Source organism: Somniosus microcephalus, unplaced genomic scaffold (assembly GCF_052327205.1).
Source record: "Somniosus microcephalus isolate GS21.2 unplaced genomic scaffold, FLI_Smic_1.0 unresolved_chr1, whole genome shotgun sequence".
NCBI classification, from domain to species: Eukaryota; Metazoa; Chordata; class Chondrichthyes; order Squaliformes; family Somniosidae; genus Somniosus; species Somniosus microcephalus.
This window is the reverse complement of record NW_028225179.1, coordinates 165,935,088-165,957,702: the sequence shown is the minus strand read 5'-3', so window position 1 is coordinate 165,957,702 and position 22,615 is coordinate 165,935,088. Positions and strand designations below refer to the sequence as shown.

Below are 22,615 nucleotides of genomic sequence, written 5' to 3'. Positions count from 1 at the left end.
TGCAATCCTCCCTGTCTATGTAACCTTCTCCAGCCCTACAACACTCCCCATCTCTGTAACCTCCAGCCCTACAACCCTCCCAATCTCTAACCTCCTCCAGCCCCAGAAGCCTGCCTATCTCTGTAACCTCATCCAGCCCGACAACCCTCCCTATCTCTGTAACCCGGGGTCGGGGAGGGGGAGGTTGGGCCCAGAGCTGTTCCAGTCCGGCTCCTGTCTGTGAGGAAGGTGCTCATCCCGGCCTATGCCACTCCCTCTCCCCGGGGCCGCACTCCCTCTCCCTCTCCCTCTCCCCGGGGCCCCTCCCCCTCGGCCACGCCCCCTCTCCCCGGGGCCCCGCCCCCTCTCGCCGGGGCCGCTCCCCCTCCCCTTCTCCCCGGGCCCGCTCCCCCTCCCCTTCTCCCCGGGCCCGCTCCCCCTCCCCTTCTCCCCGGGCCCGCTCTCCCTCTCCCCGGGCCCGCTCTCCCTCTCCTTCTCCCCGGGCCCGCTCTCCCTCTCCTTCTCCCCGGGCCCGCTCTCCCTCTCCTTCTCCCCGGGCCCGCTCTCCCTCTCCTCCTCCTTCTCCCCGGGCCCGCTCTCCCTCTCCCTCTCCCCGGGCCCGCTCTCCCTCTCCCCGTCCCCGGGCCCGCTCTCCCTCTCCCCGGGCCCGCTCTCCCTCTCCTTCCCGGGGCCGCTCTCCCTCTCCCCCCATTCCACTCGCTCAATGCATTGGCAGCAAATGACACCAACCTGTCTGCGCCCAAACTTTCCGCCGCATTCCGCCCAACCAAAGGGCCCGACTCAAACTCGCTGCTCCGGTGGGTGCGGCCTGAATTGGTGCAAAGGAGGAGGAGTCCGGAGCTCGGTCCCCGCCCTTTCCCCCGGGAGGCGTCCGGATTCCCAGTCAGATTTTATCCAGCTTGTGAAGAATGAACTGAGACAATTCACTCAAATAATTGAATTTTATTTTGAATTTGCAGAGTGATGAAAATGGAGTGTGGACCTCTCCTCCTCGGTCTGTTCCTTGTTTGTGGTCCAGGATCTGGTGAGCAATCTCTCTTTCTGGCTAATGTTTCTACGTTTTGACATTCTAAACAGGTTGTGTTCTTTAACAGTAGCTTCACTGACTTTGTTCATGTTGTATGACATGATTATAGGATGTCACTTCTTGTACCTGGAGAAGTTCGACTCAATGATGTAAAAATTCAGGTAATTAGTGTTGTCCATGGCCCAGTGGGTAGAGCTCGCTCCTCTGACCCATAAGGTTATGAGTCCCACTCCGGAGACTTGAGCACATAATGTAGGCTGGCACTCCATTGCTGTACTGAGGGAGCGCTGCACTGTCGGAGGTGTTGTCTTTTGATGAGGCATTAAACCGAGGCCCGATCTGCCCTCTCAGGTAGACATAAAAGATACCATGGCAGTGTTCAAAGAAGAGCAGGAGAATTCTCCCCGTGTCCTGGGGCCAATATTTATTCCTCAACCAACATCGCTAAAAACAGATTATCTGGTCATTATCACACTGTTGTTTGTGGACTCTTGCTGTGCATAAATTGGCTGCCACATTTCCTATGTTAAAACTGACATGTATTTCATTGGCTTCCAAGTAAAGCACTTTGGCATGTCCCGAGGTCGAGAAATAGGCTACGTTTATGGAAGCAATGTTCCCGTAAGCTGCGTAGCTGTCTGGAGATCCCGCGCAGGCCGCTTGCCAGCTTTACAATGGGGAGAAACAGCACATGCATGGAAATTGGAATGGGCTGCCCAACCACTCAAAAGGGCTGCACATTCACATAAATTGGAGTGACATTGTATGCAAGTCTCTTATTTACCCCCTCTCCCTCTCCCTCCCCCCCCCCAAAAAAAGAGAATGTGTAGCGTGCGCATCAACAAAAATAATGTTTTAGTTTAGGCAGAAGTTGCAGGATAAATGCATCCTGAGATCCTTACCATAAGAGGCATTTTGTTTTGTGAAATTTTCTTGTAAAATTTACATTTCAGCCCTTGGCAGCCAACCTGTCATTCGCATGGACGGGTTTCTGGGCAGAAACATCCAACTCCTCTGTAAAACCCATAGCTCGTTCTCCAACCTTCAAATATCGTGGAAAGATGGAGATGGAAACAAACTGGCTTCATCCAACGCTAAGGCAACTGAGAATCCGAAGGGAGGTTTCACTGTCCTCAGTTACATCGACATAGCGAAGGATTCCACAAATAAATACACCTGTCTTGTGCACAGCGAACAAATGAAAACTGAGGGAGAGGCTGTGATTCAAATATCAGGTCAGCAAACAAGATTAAACACATCGATTAATAATTTTAGTGCAGTGTGTTGCTTTCACTTGTGAGTGGAACCAAAGTCGGGGTAAATCGATGGACAGGTGCCCAGTTGCCCAGGACTGTAGTTGATCTGCTGGACTGTGTGAGCCACTGCAAAGGGGCTTTATTGCCATTGGTTGGTGTTGCATGGTGATTTCCATGAGAACACTTCTCAATTGCCACTATTGAATTTGTTACAATTGAGAGAACAGCAGCAGCATCAGGTTCTATTTCTATATCTTTATGTAATTGTGTGGAGATAAGAACACAAGAACATAAGATGTAGGAGCAGGAGTGGGTCATTCGGCCCCTCGAGCCTGCTCCACCATTCAATAAGATCATGGTTGATCTGATCTTGGCCTCAACTCCACTTCCCTGCCTGCTCCCCATAACCCTCGACTCCCTTACCATTGAAAAATCTGTCTATCTCCCCCTTAAATATATTCAATGACCCAGCCTCCACAGCTCGCTCGGGAAGAGAATTCCAAAGATTCACGACCCTCTAAGAAGAAATTCCTCATTTCCATTTCAAACGGGTGCCCCCTTATTCTGAAATTATGCCCCCTAGTTCTAGATTCCCCCACGAGGGGAAACATCCTCTCTGTATCTACCCTATCAAGCCCCTTCAGAATCTTGTATGTTTCAATAAGATCCCCTCTCGTTCTTCTAAACTCCAATGAGTATAGGCCCAACCTGCTCAACCTTTCCTCATAAGACAACCCCTTCATCGCCAGAATCAACCTCGTGAACCTTCTCTGAACTGCCTCCAATGCAAGTATATCCTTAAATCAGGAGACCAAAACTGTACGCAGTACTCCAGGTGTGGTCTCACCAACACCCTGTACAGTTGTAACAGGACTTTCCTACTTTTATACATTCCCTTTGCAATAAAGGCCAACATTCCATTTGCCTTCCTAATTACTTGCTGTACCTGCGTGCTAACCTTTTGTGATTCATGTACAAGGACCCCCCAGATCTCTCTGTACCTCAGCATTTTGTAATCTCTCTCCATTTAAATAATAATTTGCTTTTTTATTTTTCCTACCAATGTGGATAACCTCGCATTTTCCCACATTATATTCCATCTGTCAGATTTTTGCTCACTCTCTTACCCTATCTATATGCCTTTGGAGCTTCTTTGCGTCCTCCACACAATTTGCTTTCCCACCTATCTTTGTATCATCAGCAAATTTGGCTACATTACACTCGGTCACTTCATCCAAGTCATTAATATAGATTGTAAATAGTTGAGACCCCAGCACTGATCCCTGCGGCACCCCACTAGTTACAGTTTGCCAACCTGAAAATGACCCATTTACCCTAACTTTCTGTTTTCTGTTAGTTAGCCAATCCTCTATCCATCCATGCTAATATATTACCCCCAACCCCATGAGCTCTTATCTTGTGCAGTAACCTTTTATGTGGCACCTTATTGAATGCCTTCTGGAAATCCAAATACACCACATCTACTGGTTCCCCTTTATCCGCCCTGCTCATTACATCCTCAAAGAACTCCAGCAAATTTGTCAAACATGATGATTTCCCTTTCATAAAACCATGCTGACTCTGCTGGACTATGTTGTGATTTTCTAAATGTCCTGCTACCATTCCCTTAATGATGGACTCCAGCATTTTCCCAATGACAGATGTTAGGCTAACTGGTCTATAATTGCCTGTTTTCTGTCTCCCTCCTTTCTTAAATAGGGGCGTTACATTTGCGATTTTCCAGTCCGCTGGGACCTCTCCAGAATCCAGGGAATTTTAGTAGATTACAGCCAATGCATCCACTATCTCTGCAGCCACCTCTTTCAAGAACCTAGAATGCAGGCCATTGGGTCCAGAAGACTTGTCCACCTTTAGTCCCATTAGTTTGACTAGTACTTTTTCTCTAGTGATAGTGATTGTTTTAAGTTTACCACCCCACCCCACTAGCCCCTTCACTATCCATTATTGGGATGCTTTTAGTGTCTTCTACCGTGAAGACCGATACAAAATATTTGTTTAAAGTCTCCGCTGTTTCCCTTTATTAATTCCTCAGACTCTTTTTATATACCTGTAGAAGCTCTTTGTTTGTTTTTATATTTCTTGCTAGCTTACTCTCATAAGCTATCGTCTCTCTCATTTTTTTAGTCGTCCTTTGCTGGTTTTTAAAAATTTCCCAATCCTCTGGTCTTCCACTATTCTTCGCAACATTGTATGCCTTTGTTTTTGATTTGATACCATCCTATACTTCCTTAGTTAGCCACGGATGGTTCATCCTTTTCTTAGAGTCTTTCTTTTGCACTGGAATATAGAAGACAGGATAGGAGCAGGAGTAGGCCATTCGGCCCCTCGAGCCTGCTCTGCCATTCGATGAGATCATGGCTGATCATCCAAACTCAGTACCCCGTACCTGCCTTCTCCCCATATCCCTTGATACCTTTAGCTCTAAGAAATATATCTAACTCCTTCTTGAATATATTTAAAGACTTGGCCTCAACCGCCTTCTGTGGTAGAGAATTCCACAGGTTCACCACTCTCTGGGTGAAGAAATTCCTCATCTCTGTCCTAAATGGCCGACCCCTTATCCTTAGACTATGACCCCTGGTTCTGGACTCTCCGACCATCTCCCTCCCCCTCTCCCCGGGCCCGCTCTCCCTCCCCCTCTCCCCGTGCCCGCTCTCCCTCCCCCCGGGCCCGCTCCCCCTCTCCCTCCCCCTCTCCCCGGGCCCCCTCTCCCTCCCCCTCTCCCCGGGCCCGCTCTCCCTCCCCCTCTCCCCGGGCCCGCTCTCCCTCTCCTCCTCCTTCTCCCCGGGCCCGCTCTCCCTCCCCCTCTCCCCGGGCCCGCTCTCCCTCTCCTTCACCTTCTCCCCGGGCCCGCTCTCACTCTCCTTCTCCCCGGGCCCGCTCTCACTCTCCTTCTCCCCGGGCCCGCTCTCCCTCTCCTTCTCCTTCTCCCCGGGCCCGCTCTCCCTCTCCTCCTCCTTCTCCCCGGGCCCGCTCACCCTCTCCTTCTCCCCGGGCCCGCTCTCCCTCTCCTTCTCCCCGGGCCCGCTCTCCCCTCTCCTTCTCCCCGGGCCCGCTCTCCCTCTCCTTCTCCCCGGGCCCGCTCTCCCTCTCCTTCTCCCCGGGCCCGCTCTCCCTCTCCTTCTCCCCGGGCCCGCTCTCCCTCTCCTTCTCCCCGGGCCCGCTCTCCCTCTCCTTCTCCTTCTCCCCAGGCCCGCTCTCCCTCTCCTCCTCCTTCTCCCCGGGCCCGCTCTCCCTCTCCTTCTCCCCGGGCCCGCTCTCCCTCTCCTTCTCCTTCTCCCCGGGCCCGCTCTCCCTCTCCTTCTCCTTCTCCCCGGGCCCGCTCTCCCTCTCCTTCTCCCCGGGCCCGCTCTCCCTCTCCTTCTCCCCGGGCCCGCTCTCCCTCTCCTTCTCCCCGGGCCCGCTCTCCCTCTCCTTCTCCCCGGGCCCGCTCTCCCTCTCCTTCTCCTTCTCCCCGGGCCCCCTCTCCCTCTCCTTCTCCCCGGGCCCGCTCTCCCTCTCCCCGGGCCCGCTCTCCCTCTCCTTCTCCCCGGGCCCGCTCTCCTTCTCCTTCTCCCCGGGCCCGCTCTCCCTCTCCTTCTCCTTCTCCCCGGGCCCGCTCTCCCTCTCCTTCTCCTTCTCCCCGGGCCCGCTCTCCCTCTCCTCCTCCTTCTCCCCGGGCCCGCTCTCCGCTCCTTCTCCTTCTCCCCGGGCCCGCTCTCCCTCTCCTTCTCCTTCTCCCCGGGCCCGCTCTCCGCTCCTTCTCCTTCTCCCCGGGCCCGCTCTCCCTCTCCCTCTCCTTCTCCCCGGGCCCGCTCTCCTCCTCCTTCTCCCCGGGCCCGCTCTCCCTCTCCTTCTCCTTCTCCCCGGGCCCGCTCTCCGCTCCTTCTCCTTCTCCCCGGGCCCGCTCTCCCTCTCCCTCTCCTTCTCCCCGGGCCCGCTCTCCTCCTCCTTCTCCCCGGGCCCGCTCTCCCTCTCCTCGGGCCCGCTCTCCCTCTCCTTCTCCCCGGGCCCGCTCTCCCTCTCCTTCTCCCCGGGCCCGCTCTCCCTCTCCTTCTCCTTCTCCCCGGGCCCGCTCTCCCTCTCCTTCTCCCCGGGCCCGCTCTCCCTCTCCTTCTCCCCGGGCCCGCTCTCCCTCTCCTTCTCCCCGGGCCCGCTCTCCTTCTCCCCGGGCCCGCTCTCCCTCTCCTTCTCCTCGGGCCCGCTCTCCCTCTCCTTCTCCCCGGGCCCGCTCTCCCTCTCCTTCTCCCCGGGCCCGCTCTCCCTCTCCTTCTCCCCGGGCCCGCTCTCCCTCTCCTTCTCCCCGGGCCCGCTCTCCCTCTCCTTCTCCTCGGGCCCGCTCTCCTTCTCCCCGGGCCCGCTCTCCTTCTCCTTCTCCCCGGGCCCGCTCTCCCTCTCCCCGGGCCCGCTCTCCCTCTCCCCGGGCCCGCTCTCCTTCTCCTTCTCCCCGGGCCCGCTCTCCTTCTCCTTCTCCCCGGGCCCGCTCTCCTTCTCCCCGGGCCCGCTCTCCTTCTCCTTCTCCCCGGGCCCGCTCTCCCTCTCCTTCTCCTTCTCCCCGGGCCCGCTCTCCCGCTCTCCTTCTCCCCGGGCCCGCTCTCCCTCTCCCTCTCCCCGTCCCCAGGGCCGCTCTCCCTCTCCCTCTCCCCGGGCCCGCTCTCCCTCTCCCTCTCCCCGGGCCCGCTCTCCCTCTCCCCCCATTCCACTCGCTCAATGCATTGGCAGCAAATGACACCAACCTGTCTGCGCCCAAACTTTCCGCCGCATTCCGCCCAACCAAAGGGCCCGACTCAAACTCGCTGCTCCGGTGGGTGCGGCCTGAATTGGTGCAAAGGAGGAGGAGTCCGGAGCTCGGTCCCCGCCCTTTCCCCCGGGAGGCGTCCGGATTCCCAGTCAGATTTTATCCAGCTTGTGAAGAATGAACTGAGACAATTCACTCAAATAATTGAATTTTATTTTGAATTTGCAGAGTGATGAAAATGGAGTGTGGACCTCTCCTCCTCGGTCTGTTCCTTGTTTGTGGTCCAGGATCTGGTGAGCAATCTCTCTTTCTGGCTAATGTTTCTACGTTTTGACATTCTAAACAGGTTGTGTTCTTTAACAGTAGCTTCACTGACTTTGTTCATGTTGTATGACATGATTATAGGATGTCACTTCTTGTACCTGGAGAAGTTCGACTCAATGATGTAAAAATTCAGGTAATTAGTGTTGTCCATGGCCCAGTGGGTAGAGCTCGCTCCTCTGACCCATAAGGTTATGAGTCCCACTCCGGAGACTTGAGCACATAATGTAGGCTGGCACTCCATTGCTGTACTGAGGGAGCGCTGCACTGTCGGAGGTGTTGTCTTTTGATGAGGCATTAAACCGAGGCCCGATCTGCCCTCTCAGGTAGACATAAAAGATACCATGGCAGTGTTCAAAGAAGAGCAGGAGAATTCTCCCCGTGTCCTGGGGCCAATATTTATTCCTCAACCAACATCGCTAAAAACAGATTATCTGGTCATTATCACACTGTTGTTTGTGGACTCTTGCTGTGCATAAATTGGCTGCCACATTTCCTATGTTAAAACTGACATGTATTTCATTGGCTTCCAAGTAAAGCACTTTGGCATGTCCCGAGGTCGAGAAATAGGCTACGTTTATGGAAGCAATGTTCCCGTAAGCTGCGTAGCTGTCTGGAGATCCCGCGCAGGCCGCTTGCCAGCTTTACAATGGGGAGAAACAGCACATGCATGGAAATTGGAATGGGCTGCCCAACCACTCAAAAGGGCTGCACATTCACATAAATTGGAGTGACATTGTATGCAAGTCTCTTATTTACCCCCTCTCCCTCCCCCCCCCCCCCAAAAAAGAGAATGTGTAGCGTGCGCATCAACAAAAATAATGTTTTAGTTTAGGCAGAAGTTGCAGGATAAATGCATCCTGAGATCCTTACCATAAGAGGCATTTTGTTTTGTGAAATTTTCTTGTAAAATTTACATTTCAGCCCTTGGCAGCCAACCTGTCATTCGCATGGACGGGTTTCTGGGCAGAAACATCCAACTCCTCTGTAAAACCCATAGCTCGTTCTCCAACCTTCAAATATCGTGGAAAGATGGAGATGGAAACAAACTGGCTTCATCCAACGCTAAGGCAACTGAGAATCCGAAGGGAGGTTTCACTGTCCTCAGTTACATCGACATAGCGAAGGATTCCACAAATAAATACACCTGTCTTGTGCACAGCGAACAAATGAAAACTGAGGGAGAGGCTGTGATTCAAATATCAGGTCAGCAAACAAGATTAAACACATCGATTAATAATTTTAGTGCAGTGTGTTGCTTTCACTTGTGAGTGGAACCAAAGTCGGGGTAAATCGATGGACAGGTGCCCAGTTGCCCAGGACTGTAGTTGATCTGCTGGACTGTGTGAGCCACTGCAAAGGGGCTTTATTGTCATTGGTTGGTGTTGCATGGTGATTTCCATGAGAACACTTCTCAATTGCCACTATTGAATTTGTTACAATTGAGAGAACAGCAGCAGCATCAGGTTCTATTTCTATATCTTTATGTAATTGTGTGGAGATAAGAACACAAGAACATAAGATGTAGGAGCAGGAGTGGGTCATTCGGCCCCTCGAGCCTGCTCCACCATTCAATAAGATCATGGTTGATCTGATCTTGGCCTCAACTCCACTTCCCTGCCTGCTCCCCATAACCCTCGACTCCCTTACCATTGAAAAATCTGTCTATCTCCCCCTTAAATATATTCAATGACCCAGCCTCCACAGCTCGCTCGGGAAGAGAATTCCAAAGATTCACGACCCTCTAAGAAGAAATTCCTCATTTCCATTTCAAACGGGTGCCCCCTTATTCTGAAATTATGCCCCCTAGTTCTAGATTCCCCCACGAGGGGAAACATCCTCTCTGTATCTACCCTATCAAGCCCCTTCAGAATCTTGTATGTTTCAATAAGATCCCCTCTCGTTCTTCTAAACTCCAATGAGTATAGGCCCAACCTGCTCAACCTTTCCTCATAAGACAACCCCTTCATCGCCAGAATCAACCTCGTGAACCTTCTCTGAACTGCCTCCAATGCAAGTATATCCTTCCTTAAATCAGGAGACCAAAACTGTACGCAGTACTCCAGGTGTGGTCTCACCAACGCCCTGTACAGTTGTAACAGGACTTCCCTACTTTTATACATTCCCTTTGCAATAAAGGCCAACGTTCCATTTGCCTTCCTAATTACTTGCTGTACCTGCGTGCTAACCTTTTGTGATTCATGTACAAGGACCCCCCAGATCTCTCTGTACCTCAGAATTTTGTAATCTCTCTCCATTTAAATAATAATTTGCTTTTTTATTTTTCCTACCAATGTGGATAACCTCGCATTTTCCCACATTATATTCCATCTGTCAGATTTTTGCTCACTCTCTTACCCTATCTATATCCCTTTGGAGATTCTTTGCATCCTCCACACAATTTGCTTTCCCACCTATCTTTATATCATCAGCAAATTTGGCTACATTACACTCGGTCCCTTCATCCAAGTCATTAATATAGATTGTAAATAGTTGAGGCCCCAGCACTGATCCCTGTGGCACCCCACTAGTTACAGTTTGCCAACCTGAAAATGACCCATTTACCCTAACTTTCTGTTTTCTGTTAGTTAGCCAATCCTCTATCCATCCATGCTAATATATTACCCCCAACCCCATGAGTTCTTATCTTGTGCAGTAACCTTTTATGTGGCACCTTATCGAATGCCTTCTGGAAATCCAAATACACCACATCTACTGGTTCCCCTTTATCCGCCCTGCTCATTACATCCTCAAAGAACTCCAGCAAATTTGTCAAACATGATGATTTCCCTTTCATAAAACCATGCTGAATCTGCTGGACTATGTTGTGATTTTCTAAATGTCCTGCTACCATTCCCTTAATGATGGACTCCAGCATTTTCCCAATGACAGATGTTAGGCTAACTGGTCTATAATTGCCTGTTTTCTGTCTCCCTCCTTTCTTAAATAGGGGCGTTACATTTGCGATTTTCCAGTCCGCTGGGACCTCTCCAGAATCCAGGGAATTTTAGTAGATTACAGCCAATGCATCCACTATCTCTGCAGCCACCTCTTTCAAGAACCTAGAATGCAGGCCATTGGGTCCAGAAGACTTGTCCACCTTTAGTCCCATTAGTTTGACTAGTACTTTTTCTCTAGTGATAGTGATTGTTTTAAGTTTACCACCCCACCCCACCCCACCCCAATAGCCCCTTCACTATCCATTATTGGGATGCTTTTAGTGTCTTCTACCGTGAAGACCGATACAAAATATTTGTTTAAAGTCTCCGCTGTTTCCCTTTATTAATTCCTCAGACTCTTTTTATATACCTGTAGAAGCTCTTTGTTTGTTTTTATATTTCTTGCTAGCTTACTCTCATAAGCTATCGTCTCATTTTTTTAGTCGTCCTTTGCTGGTTTTTAAAAATTTCCCAATCCTCTGGTCTTCCACTATTCTTCGCAACATTGTATGCCTTTGTTTTTGATTTGATACCATCCTATACTTCCTTAGTTAGCCACGGATGGTTCATCCTTTTCTTAGAGTCTTTCTTTTGCACTGGAATATAGAAGACAGGATAGGAGCAGGAGTAGGCCATTCGGCCCCTCGAGCCTGCTCTGCCATTCGATGAGATCATGGCTGATCATCCAAACTCAGTACCCCGTACCTGCCTTCTCCCCATATCCCTTGATACCTTTAGCTCTAAGAAATATATCTAACTCCGTCTTGAATATATTTAAAGACTTGGCCTCAACCGCCTTCTGTGGTAGAGAATTCCACAGGTTCACCACTCTCTGGGTGAAGAAATTCCTCATCTCTGTCCTAAATGGCCGACCCCTTATCCTTAGACTATGACCCCTGGTTCTGGACTCTCCGACCATCGGGAACATTCTACCTGCATCTAGTTTGTCCAGACCTGTCAGAATTTTATACGTTTCGATGAGATCCCCTCTCATTCTTCTAAACTCCAGCAAGTATAAGCCCAATCGACCCAATCTCTCCTCATACGTCATTCCTGCCATCCCAGGGATCAGCCTTGTGAATCTTCGCTGAACTCCTTGTGGTAAACCACTGTCGTTCACTGTGTTCACTATTGCTGTTGTTGTTGTTGTTGTCGTTCACTCTTGTTTCACTATTATACCTGACTATGCCTCAGCTGACTCCGCCCTTGGCTACCTGGTATAAGGACGGCTGCACGGCAGCTCTCTGCCATTCGGTCGTCCACTAGAGGCATAGTCCTGATCTGTTTGTAGTTGCATTCAGTAGTTAATAAAAGCCTGTTGTTCTGAACTCTACTCAGCCTTTTATTAGAATTGATAGCGCATCAATTTTATTAACTACTGACACAAAAAAAATAACGATGCTGCAGATACTTAAGATCAAGTGCCTGGAACTCGACCCGCAAGAACCGGACTCGCCTGCTAAGTTCTCACACTGGTTGAACTGTTTTGAGTCTTTTCTGGCTGCATCCGGCGAGACCGTCGCCACCGACGCCGACAAGCTCAGGGTGCTGAATTCGAAAGTAAACCACCGAGCTTTTGCCCTTATCCGGGACGCTACGAGCTACCAGGGGGCTATCGACATTTTAAAGGAACAATATGCACGCCCGGTCGACTATGTTTACGCAAGACATCTCCTGGGGTCCCGCAAACAACAGCCCGGGGAACCCACAGAAGCATACATACGGGCGCTGAAGGAACTCGGCCGAGCCTGCGAATGCAAGCAAGTATCAGCCACGGAACATACGGAGGAGCTCATCCGGGACGCCCTCGTTGCGGGCCTCAGGTCCACTCACACACGGCAGCGACTGCTGGAAAGTAGCGAGCTCGACCTGAAAAAGGCGATTTCACTCACCCTTTCGTTGGACGTAGCCCATCGGAACATGGAGGCCTACTCCCCGGACCGCGCGGCCGCCTCGTGGATGTTGCGGCCGCCGCCATCTTGGGAGGTGGCGCCGCCCCGGGCCCCGGCCCCAACTGCTGCAGCGATGTCCCGCCCGAGCCAGAAATGTTATTTCTGTGGCCAAACCAAACACCCCAGGGCGCGCTGCCCGGCGAAAAACGCTGTCTGCTCTGCCTGCGGTAAGAAGGGACACTACGCTGGCGTCTGCAGAAGTCAGAAGACCCCTACCTTCAGCAGCGCTGCTTGCGATTCGTGGGAGCGGCCATCTTGCCTTCCTCCAGCCTCATGGGCGCCGCCATTTTGTCCTTCTTCTCCGACGCCGCCATTTTGTCCGCCATTTTGCCAACGGGCCCCCGACTCACCCACCGCCTCACCGGGGTTTTACAGCGACGCTCCCGACTCCACAGCGGCCTCCATTACGCTGGATCAATCCAGACCCCATCAGCTAGCCAGGTCCACGATGGACATCCAGGTAAATGGCCGCGCCACAACTTGCCTTTTTGATTCCAGGAGCACGGAGAGCTTCATACACCCTGATACGGTACAGCATTATTCCCTCTCGGTCCTGCCAGCGCGCCATCGGATCTCCATGGCCTCAAAATCTCACTCGGCAGACGTCGGCGGCTACTGCGTAGTGACCCTTTCGGTGAGGGGCTCCGTTTATAAAAATGTAAAGCTCTTCGTCCTGCCACATCTCTGCGCTGCCGTTCTGCTGGGGTTGGACTTTCATTGTCACTTTAAGAGTGTCACCTTGACATACGGTGGACCTTTTCCCCCACTCACTGTCTGCAACCAGCAGTTTTTAAATTGCCCACCGCGCCCCACCTGTAGTCTCTCCACCCTCAAAATCACCCCCCCCCCCCCCCGTTCGCTAACCTCACCCGCGACTGGAAGCCTATCGCCACAAAGAGCAGGCGATACAGCACCGGGGACAGATCCTTTATAAGATCTGAGGTGACGCGGCTCCTGAAGGAGGGGATTATTGAGGGTAGTACCAGCCCCTGGCGAGCTCAGGTGGTAGTCGTTAAGACCGGCAACAAGCAGCGCCTGGTCATCGACTACAGCCAGACAATCAACAAGTACACCCAGTTGGACGCATACCCTCTCCCCCGCATAGCCGACATGGTTAATAAGATAGCGCAATATCGCGTTTTCTCGACCATTGACCTCAAGGCAGCATACCACCAAATCCCTATCCGCCCTGAGGACCGCCAGTACACAGCTTTCGAGGCAAACGGCCGTCTTTTTCACTTCCTCAGGGTTCCTTTCGGCGTCACCAACGGTGTCTCCGTCTTCCAGAGGGAGATAGACCGGATGGTCGACGAGAATGTGTTACAGGCCACGTTTCCCTACCTGGACAATGTGACCATCTGCGGCCATGACCTGCAGGACCATGACGCCAACCTTGATAAGTTCCTTCGCATAGCCCAGCTCCTAAACCTCACGTACAACAAGGAAAAGTGCATATTCCGCACAACCCGCCTCGCTATCCTTGGCTGCGTGGTGGAACACGGAGTCATCGGTCCTGACCCTGACCGGATGCGCCCCCTGATGGAACTTCCCCTGCCCCACTGTCTCAAGGCCCTCAAAAGGTGCCTGGGCTTCTTTTCCTATTACGCCCAGTGGGTCCCTCATTATGCGGACAAAGCCCGTCCACTTCCTTTCCCCTGACGGCGGAGGCCCGCTCAGCCTTTCACCGTATAAAAGATGACATTGCCAAGGCCACCATGCACTCAGTGGACGAGTCCATCCCCTTCCAGGTGGAGAGCGATGCATCCGACTTTGCCCTGGCCGCTACCCTTAACCAGGCAGGAAGACCCGTGGCCTTCTTTTCACGAACCCTCCAGGGCTCCGAACTCAGACACTCCTCTGTGGAAAAGGAGGCCCAGGCCATTGTGGAGGCGGTGCGCCACTGGCGGCACTACCTGGCTGGAAAACGATTTACCCTGCTTACTGACCAGCGTTCAGTTGCTTTTATGTTCAATAATAAGCAGAGGGGCAAAATCAAAAATGACAAGATTTTGAGGTGGAGAATTGAACTTTCCACCTACAATTACGAGATCTTGTACCGGCCCGGGAAACTCAACGAACCCTCAGATGCTCTATCGCGAGGCACATGCGCCAACGCGCAGATCGATAGACTACGGGGCCTCCACAACGACCTCTGCCACCCGGGGGTCACCAGGTTCTTCCACTTCATCAAGGCCCGCAATCTGCCTTACTCCATCGAGGAGGTCAGGACCATGACCAGGAGCTGCCCAGTCTGTGCAGAGTGCAAGCCGCGCTTCTATATGCCTGACAGAGCAAACCTGATCAAGGCCACCCGCCCCTTTGAGCGCCTGAGTGTTGACTTTAAAGGGCCCCTCCCCTCCTCTGACCGTAATGTGTACTTCCTCAACATAGTTGATGAGTACTCCCGTTTCCCTTTCGCCATCCCCTGCCCGGACATGACCTTTGCTTTGTTTGGTTTTCCCAGCTATATTCATAGCGACCGGGGCTCGTCCTTCATGAGCGACGAACTCCGTCAGTACCTGCTCATGAGAGGTATTGCCTCAAGCCGGACCACCAGCTACAACCCCCGGGGGAACTGACAGGTTGAAAGAGAGAACGCGACGGTCTGGAAGGCGGCCCTCCTAGCCTTAAAATCTAGGGGCCTTCCGACCTCCCGTTGGCAAGATGCCCTACCTGATGCGCTCCACTCCATCCGGTCACTGCTGTGTACTGCCACCAACGCCACCCCCCATGAGCGAATGTTCGTTTTTCCCCGGAGGTCCACATCCGGTACCTCACTACCACACTGGCTGACGTCCCCAGGGCCCGTCCTGCTGAGGAAGCATGTAAGGTCCCACAAAACGGCTCCCCTGGTAGAGAAGGTTCACCTCCTCCATGCCAACCCCCAGTACGCCTACGTGGCATACTCGGACGGGCGGGAGGATACAGTCTCCATTAGAGATCTGGCACCCTCGGGGTCCACTGACCCGTCACCATTGCCCTCCACCACGACCCCCTTCGACACGGCCCAAAATTCAGTAGACCCAATTCTCACCCCTGTCCATTCCACCCCAGTAGACGGCATGCTGCGACCCCAGGACCCGCCGGAGTCCACTCGCCCACCCAACGCCAAAGGGGACGATACGCCGGTGCTCGATCCCGTTCAAGGCGCGTCGTTGGAAGCTGTACCATCTCAACCGTCGCCACGAAGATCTCGACGGCAAACGAGGCCGCCCGACAGACTCACCTACTCGAACTTTTGATACACTTCACCCCGCCGGACTTAATTTTAAACGACAGGTGAATGTGGTAAACCACTGTCGTTCACTGTGTTCACTATTGTTGTTGTTGTTGTCGTTCACTCTTGTTTCACTGTTATACCTGACTATGCCTCAGCTGACTCCGCCCTTGGCTACCTGGTATAAGGACGGCTGCACGGCAGCTCTCTGCCATTCGGTCGTCCACTAGAGACATAGTCCTGATCTGTTTGTAGTTGCATTCAGTAGTTAATAAAAGCCTGTTGTTCTGAACTCTACTCAGCCTTTTATTAGAATCGATAGCGCATCACTCCTTCCATGGCAAGAACATCCTTCCTCAGATAAGGCGACCAAAACTGCACACAATACTCAAGATGTGGTCTCACCAAGGCCCTGTACAACTGCAGCAGGACATCCTTGCTCCTGTACGCAAACCCTTTTGCTATGAGGGCCAACATACCATTTGCCTTTTTCACCGCCTGCTGCACCTGCATGCTTACCTTCAGCGACTGGTGCACAAGGACACCCAAGTCTCGTTGCACTTCACCTTCTCCCAATCTATTGCCATTCAGATAATAATCTGCCTTCCTGTTTTTGACACCAAAGTGGATAACCTCGCATTTATCTACATTATATTGCATCTGCCACGCTTCTGCCCAATCACCCAACCTGTCCAAATCATCCTGGAGTTTCTCGGTATCCTCCTCGCAGCACACACGCCCACCCAGCTTCGTGTCGTCTGCAAACTTGTAGATATTACATCTAGCTCCCTTATCTAGATCATTAATGTATATTGTGAATAGCTGGGGTCCAAGCACCGATCCTTGCGGTACCCCACTAGTCACTGCCTGCCACTCGGAAAAAGACCCGTTAATTCCTACTCTCTGCTTTCTGTCTGTCAACCAGTTCTCTATCCAAGTCAATACCTTGCCCCCAATCCATGTGCCTTAACTTTACACGCTAATCTCTTATGCGGGACCTTATCGAAAGCCTTTTGAAAGTCCAAATACACCACATCTACTGGTTCTCCCTTATCTATTTTCCCAGTTACATCCTCAAAAAATTCCAGTAGATTAGTCAAGCACGATTTACCTTTTGTAAATCCATGTTGACTTTGTCCGATCCTGTCACTGTTTTCCAAGTGCTCTGCTATTACATCCTTTATAATGGACTCTAGCATTTTCCCCACTACCGATGTCCGACTTACCGGTCTGTAATTCCCCGCTTTCTCTCTACCACCCTTTTTGAATAGGGGGTAACATTAGCTACGCTCCAATCCATGGGTACAGTTCCAGATTCCAGCGAATTTTGGAAGATGATCAGCAATGCATCTACTATTTCTAGGGCCACCTTAAGTACCCTAGGATGTAGATTTATCAGGCCCTGGGGATTTATCGGCCTTCAATCCCGTCAATTTCCCGAACACCATTTCCCTACAAATACTGATTTCTTTCAGCTCCTCCCTCTCATCAGACCCTATGTTCTCCAACATCTCTGGGAGGTTATTTGTGTCCTCCTTTGTGAAGACCGAACCAAAATATGCATTTAATTGGTCAGTCATTTCTTTGTTCCCCATTATAACTTCCCCTGCTTCTGACTGCAAGGTACCTACACTTGATTTCACTAATCTTTTTCTCTTCACATATCTATAAAAGCTCTTACAGTCAGTTTTTATGTTCCCTGCAAGCTTACTTTCATATTCTATTTTCCCCTTCTTAATTAATCCCTTTGTCCTCCTTTGTTGAATCCTAAACTGCTCCCAATCCTCAGGGTTACTGCTTTTTCTGGCCAATTTATATGCCCTCTTCTTGGATCTTATGCTATCCCTAATTTCCCTTGTTAGCCACGGTTGAGTCACCCTTTTTGTTTTATTCTTATCCCAAACTGGGATGAACAACTTCTGTAGTTCATCCATGCGGTCTTTGAATGTTTGCCATTGCCTATCCACCGTCAACCCTTTGAGTGACATTCCCCAATCAATCCTACCCAACTCGCACCTCATACCATCGTAGTCTCCTTTATTTAAATTCAGGACCCTAGTCTCTGAGTCAACTACTTAACTCTCCATCCTAATGAAGAATTCGATCATATTATGATCGCTCCGACCCAAGGGGCCTCGTACAACAAGATTGCTAATTAATGCTCTCTCATTACATAATACCCAGTCTAAGATGGCCTGATCTCTGGTTGGTTCCTCGACATATTGTTCCAGAAAACCATCCCGTAAACATTCTAGGAATTCCTCCTCCACAGTATTGTTACTAATTTGGTTAGCCCAATCTATATGTAAATTAAAGTCACCCATGATGACTGCTGTGCCCTTACTGCATGCTTCTCTAATTTCCCTTTTAATGCCAGCCCCAACCTCCGTATTACTGTTTGGAGGTCTATATACCACTCCCACTAACGTTTTCTGCCCCTTGATATTTCTCAGTTCTACCCATACAGATTCCGCATCATCAGAGTTAATATCCTTCCTTTCAATTGTGTTAATCCCCTCTTTAACCAGCAATGCTACCCCACCTCCCTTTCTTTTTTGCCTATCCTTCCTAAATATTGAATACCCCTGGATGTTGAGTTCCCAGCCTTGGCCACCCTGGAGCCATGTTTCTGTAATCCCAATCAAATCATATTCGTTTACCTCTATTTGCGCAGCTAATTCATCCACCTTGTTCCGAATGCTCTTTGCATTAAGACAGAAAGCCTTCAGGCTTGTTTTTTTAACGCTATATGAATTATTATTTACTGTGACCATGTTTGATTTAAACCGTTGAGTTCTTTGCCTTCTAATTTTGTTTTTCTCCTTCCTGTCTTTTGCTTTTTTCCTTGTTTCCCTTTCCTCTGTCTCCCTGCTCAGGTTCCCAACCCCCTGCCACTTTAGTTTAAACACTCCCCAACAGCACTTGCAAACACTCCCCCTAGGACATCGGTCCCGGCCCTGCCCAGGTGCAAACCGTCCCGTTTGTACTGGTCCCACCTCTCCCAGAACCGGTTCCAATGTCCAAGGAATTTGAATCCCTCTCCCTTGCACCATTCCTCTAGCCACGTATTCATTTGTGTAATTGAGACACGGACTGCAGGAGTTGGTTATAACAGGTCTTTACTGAGTGGAGACAAACTGGAACTAACTATGCAAAGTTACTACACAGGCTTATATACAGGGGTGGTCACTACTGGTACTGCAGTATACAGGGGCTGCAGAATATAGTTCCTTCTGCAAAGTACATACACTACAATTCCTCCCCTTTTAGCTAAACAGTACATAACATTCGATTAATAATTAAATAACTTATTTACAATTACAGTTGTCATATACATTAGCTGAAGTTAAGCAATTATAAGTTCAGTCTTTGAGGAGGCTTCCTGATTCTGTCTGGATAACGCCTCTTTGGGGTATCAGGTTCTTCTGGCAGAGTTGATTTGGAATCAACGTCGTTGTTGGGTTCGTCTGCTTCCAATATTCCTGATTCTGAGGTAGATGCAATTGGTACTTCGGTTTCATCACCAGGTGTATCGGATCGTGGTGTGGAGTTGACGTTTTCCAGTGACTCTAGAATCTGGTCAGCATGGCGTCTTACAATGCTCTCTCCAACGTCCACGGTATACATTAGAGGTCCTTGCTGTGTACAGATCGTTCCTGGCAGCCATTTCTCTGTGCGGTAGTCCCGGGCCAAAACTAGTTGACCTATCTTAAAACTCCTGGTCGGCCTTTCATTCACATTCTGAAACTGCCTGTTCTCCACATCTCTTCTGATGTTTGGCTTAACCAAATCCAAGCGGCATCGTAGTCTTCGATTGAAGAACATCATGGCTGGAGTTTGGTTGGTAACCGCATGTGTCGCATTCCGGTAGGCAAACAAGAAGTTATCCACCTTGTGTTGTAGGGGTATGTCTTCATTGCACATTGCCTTGATAGCCTTCTTGAATGTTTGAACGAACCTCTCAGCCAATCCATTGGTGGCTGGATGATATGGGGTGGATGTGTAATGCTTAACACCATTGTTCTTTAAGAACCTCCGGAACTCTTCAGACACAAACTGTGGTCCATTGTCGGAGCAAATCTGTTCAGGCAGCCCATTTCTGGCGAATATGGTTCGTAAGACTGTGATAGTTTTTTCTGTGGCGGTTGAGGACATTTTTATTACTTCTGGCCACTTTGAATGTGCATCCACCGCAATTAAAAAGATTGAGTCCATAAATGGACCAGCAAAATCAATGTGCACCCTTTGCCATGGAGATGAGGGCCACTCCCATGGATGTAGAGGGGCTTGTGGCGGGGCGTTTTGGACCTTCTGGCATCCTGTACAGCTCTTGGTCATCTCTTCGATTTCTCTATCGATTCCCGGCCACCACACAAACGCTCTGGCTAAGTTCTTCATTTTTACCCCTCCCAGATGACCCTCATGAAGCTCATTGAGCACTCTATCCTTCAATTTGGGTGGAATTACTACTCTGGATCCACACATCAAGGTTCCTCTGCACACTGACAGCTGTTCTCTTCTCGGCGAGAATGCTGGCAACAGTGGTTCGCCATGTGCTGGCCATCCCTTCACCGTTAAATCATAGACCCAGGAGAGTGTCGGGTCATTTCGTGTTTCCTTTTCTATGTTTGCATTCGTCACAGGTAGACATTCGACTATGGTCGAGTGGAATATCTCCACTGGATCCACTGCAGGTGCTTCTTCCACCGTCGGCAACGGTAGGCGCGACAATCCATCAGCATTCCCATGCTGTTTAGTTCCTTTGTACTCGATGTCATATTGGTGTGCCCCTAGGAAAAGGGACCACCTCTGTCGCCGTTGTGCTGTCATTATCGGGACTGTGGTACACCACTGTTACCGTTCACATCCGTTCACTATTGTTACACTGTTGTTATCACTGTTTACACTGTTGTTATCGCTACACAAGGTTACCTCTTGCCACACACACTGCTATACCTGGGCTTACCTCCACCCATGGCTCCGCCTGCTTGCCCAGGTATAAAGGTGACCGCTTGGCTAGTATTCTCCCTTGTTGGAACCGATCGCCCACGAGGGTGGGCTCTGTTATTTAGCCAATAAAAACCTATAGTTACTATCTTAATTCGTTGCTTTTCATGGAATGAATTGATAGGTATATCAATTTTATTGGCTAAATTTTGAAATGAGTGGATCGGAGCAGCCAAACGACCAGCCAAACGGCCAGCTACAACAGCCGCAGCAGCCGGCCTGGCTGCGAGCCCTCCGACCGCCGTACCTGGATCTAAACCCACAGACAGCGAACTCAGCCCTCGACTTCGAACACTGGCTGAGCTGTTTCGAATCCTACCTGGGAGAATCCGGCGTGCCTCCGGGATCCAAACTAAGAGTTCTGACCGCCCAGGTGAGCCCTAAAGTATTTGCATTCATCCGGGACCTTGCTACATACGAGGACGCCCTCAACCTGCTGAAAGAGCAGTACCGGAGCCCTGTAAATTCTATGTATGCCAGACATCTCCTAAGATCCCGCTCGCAGCAGCCAGGAGAGTCTGTAGATGAATTTTTACGGGTGCTACAAACACTCGGCAGGGACTGTGACTTTAAAGCTGTAACGGCTGCAGAAAATACTGAAGGGAATATCTGCGATGCCTTCGTGAAAGGCCTTCGGTCCGACTACTCACGGCAAAGACTGCTCGAATCAAAGGACCTCGACTTGAATACAACTGCAGCCCTCGCTCGCTCTCTGGAAGTGGCCCATCGGGACCTCGAGTCGTACTCCAGGTACTGTGTTGCGCGACCCTGGGACTCGGGCCCGACTCCGGCCGCAATTCCCCTCGCACCGCCACCCCTGGGACCCACCACGGCGTCGGTGTCCCAGAATCGATTGGGACCGCCACCCCCGGGACCCACTGTGGCAGCGGACCTCCGCGATCGGGCCGCCAGCTGCTTCTTCTGTGGCCAGGCGAGACATCAAAGGGCGCGCTGCCCTGCAAGGAACGCGACCTGCTCCGGCTGTAAAAAGAAAGGCCACTTTGTAAACGCCTGCAGGGGGAAAGCCACAGACGCCAGCATTGCCTCATGTGAGTTGTGGGGGCGGCCATCTTTGATCAAGGCCACAGATGCCAGCATTGCCTCAGGTGGGTCGTGGGGGCAGCCATCTTTGATCAAGGCCACAGACGCCAGCAGTGCCTCATGTGAGTTGTGGGGGCGGCCATCTTCTCTGCCATTTTGTCCAACTTCGTGGGGGCCCGCGTCATGGGCGCCGCCATTTTGTTCGCCGCAATCGGCCGCCGTTCTGTCTCCAGACCCGACCACCGCCTCGCCTGCAGACTACAGCAGCTCGCTCAGCCATACACTGGCCTCCGTCACGCTTGACCAAGCTCTCCCGCATCATCTGTCCAAGTCCATGATGGACATCGAAGTAAACGGCCACGCTACGTCCTGCCTGTTCGACAGCGGAAGCACGGAGAGTTTTATTCATCCAGACACGGTGAGCTGCTACTCCCTCACTGTCCGGCCAGCGCGCCATCGGATCTCGATGGCGGCGAAGTCCCATTCAACAGACATTAGCGGCTACTGTGTAGTGACCCTGTTGGTTAGGGGCACGGAATATAAAAATTTTAAACTTCTCGTCCTGCCCCAGCTCTGCGCTGCCATCCTACTAGGGCTGGATTTCCAATGCCACCTTCAAAGTGTCACTTTGGCTTACGGTGGACCCCTCCCCCCACTCACAGTCTACAACCAGCAAATTTTAAACCGCCCACCGCGTACCACCTGCGGCCTCTCCACCCTCAAAGTCCCGCCCCCCTCCTTGTTCGCTAACCTCACCCGTGACTGTAAACCCGTCGCTACCAAGAGCAGGCGGTACAGCGCCGGGGACAGAGCTTTTATTAGCTCTGAGGTGCAGCGACTCCTGAAGGAGGGCATCATCGAGGGGAGCACCAGCCCCTGGCGTGCCCAGGTCGTAGTCATTAAGACCGGCGATAAACACCGCCTGGTCATCGACTACAGCCAAACCATAAACCGGTACGCCCAGCTGGACGCATACCCGCTTCCCCGCATATCTGATATGGTCAACCAGATTGCACAGTACCGGGTATTCTCCACCATCGACCTCAAGTCAGCCTATCACCAACTCCCTATCCGCCCTGAGGACCGCCAGTATACCGCCTTCGAGGCGAACGGCCGC

General features: G+C 51.4%; 1 protein-coding gene across 7 annotated transcripts in view; it reads left to right on the top strand.

Annotated features, from left to right (window-relative positions):
* The first annotated feature begins 414 nt into the window (after window positions 1–414).
* LOC147096485 (erythroid membrane-associated protein-like) overlaps window positions 415–22,615 on the top strand; it is a 158,746-nt gene continuing 136,545 nt past the window's right edge. For 2 of the 7 annotated variants that reach the window (XM_085975285.1, XM_085975287.1), the window contains exons 1-4: window positions 667–1,024; window positions 1,981–2,262; window positions 7,250–7,314; window positions 8,267–8,548. In XM_085975285.1, the coding sequence (XP_085831411.1) occupies window positions 7,254–7,314; window positions 8,267–8,548 (343 nt within the window). In that variant the 5' untranslated portion in view covers window positions 667–1,024; window positions 1,981–2,262; window positions 7,250–7,253. Of the gene's footprint in view, window positions 1,025–1,980; window positions 2,263–7,249; window positions 7,315–8,266; window positions 8,549–11,688; window positions 15,748–22,615 lie in introns of those variants that run through there. The other 5 variants (XM_085975282.1, XM_085975280.1, XM_085975283.1 and 2 more) reach the window with 5 other exon arrangements.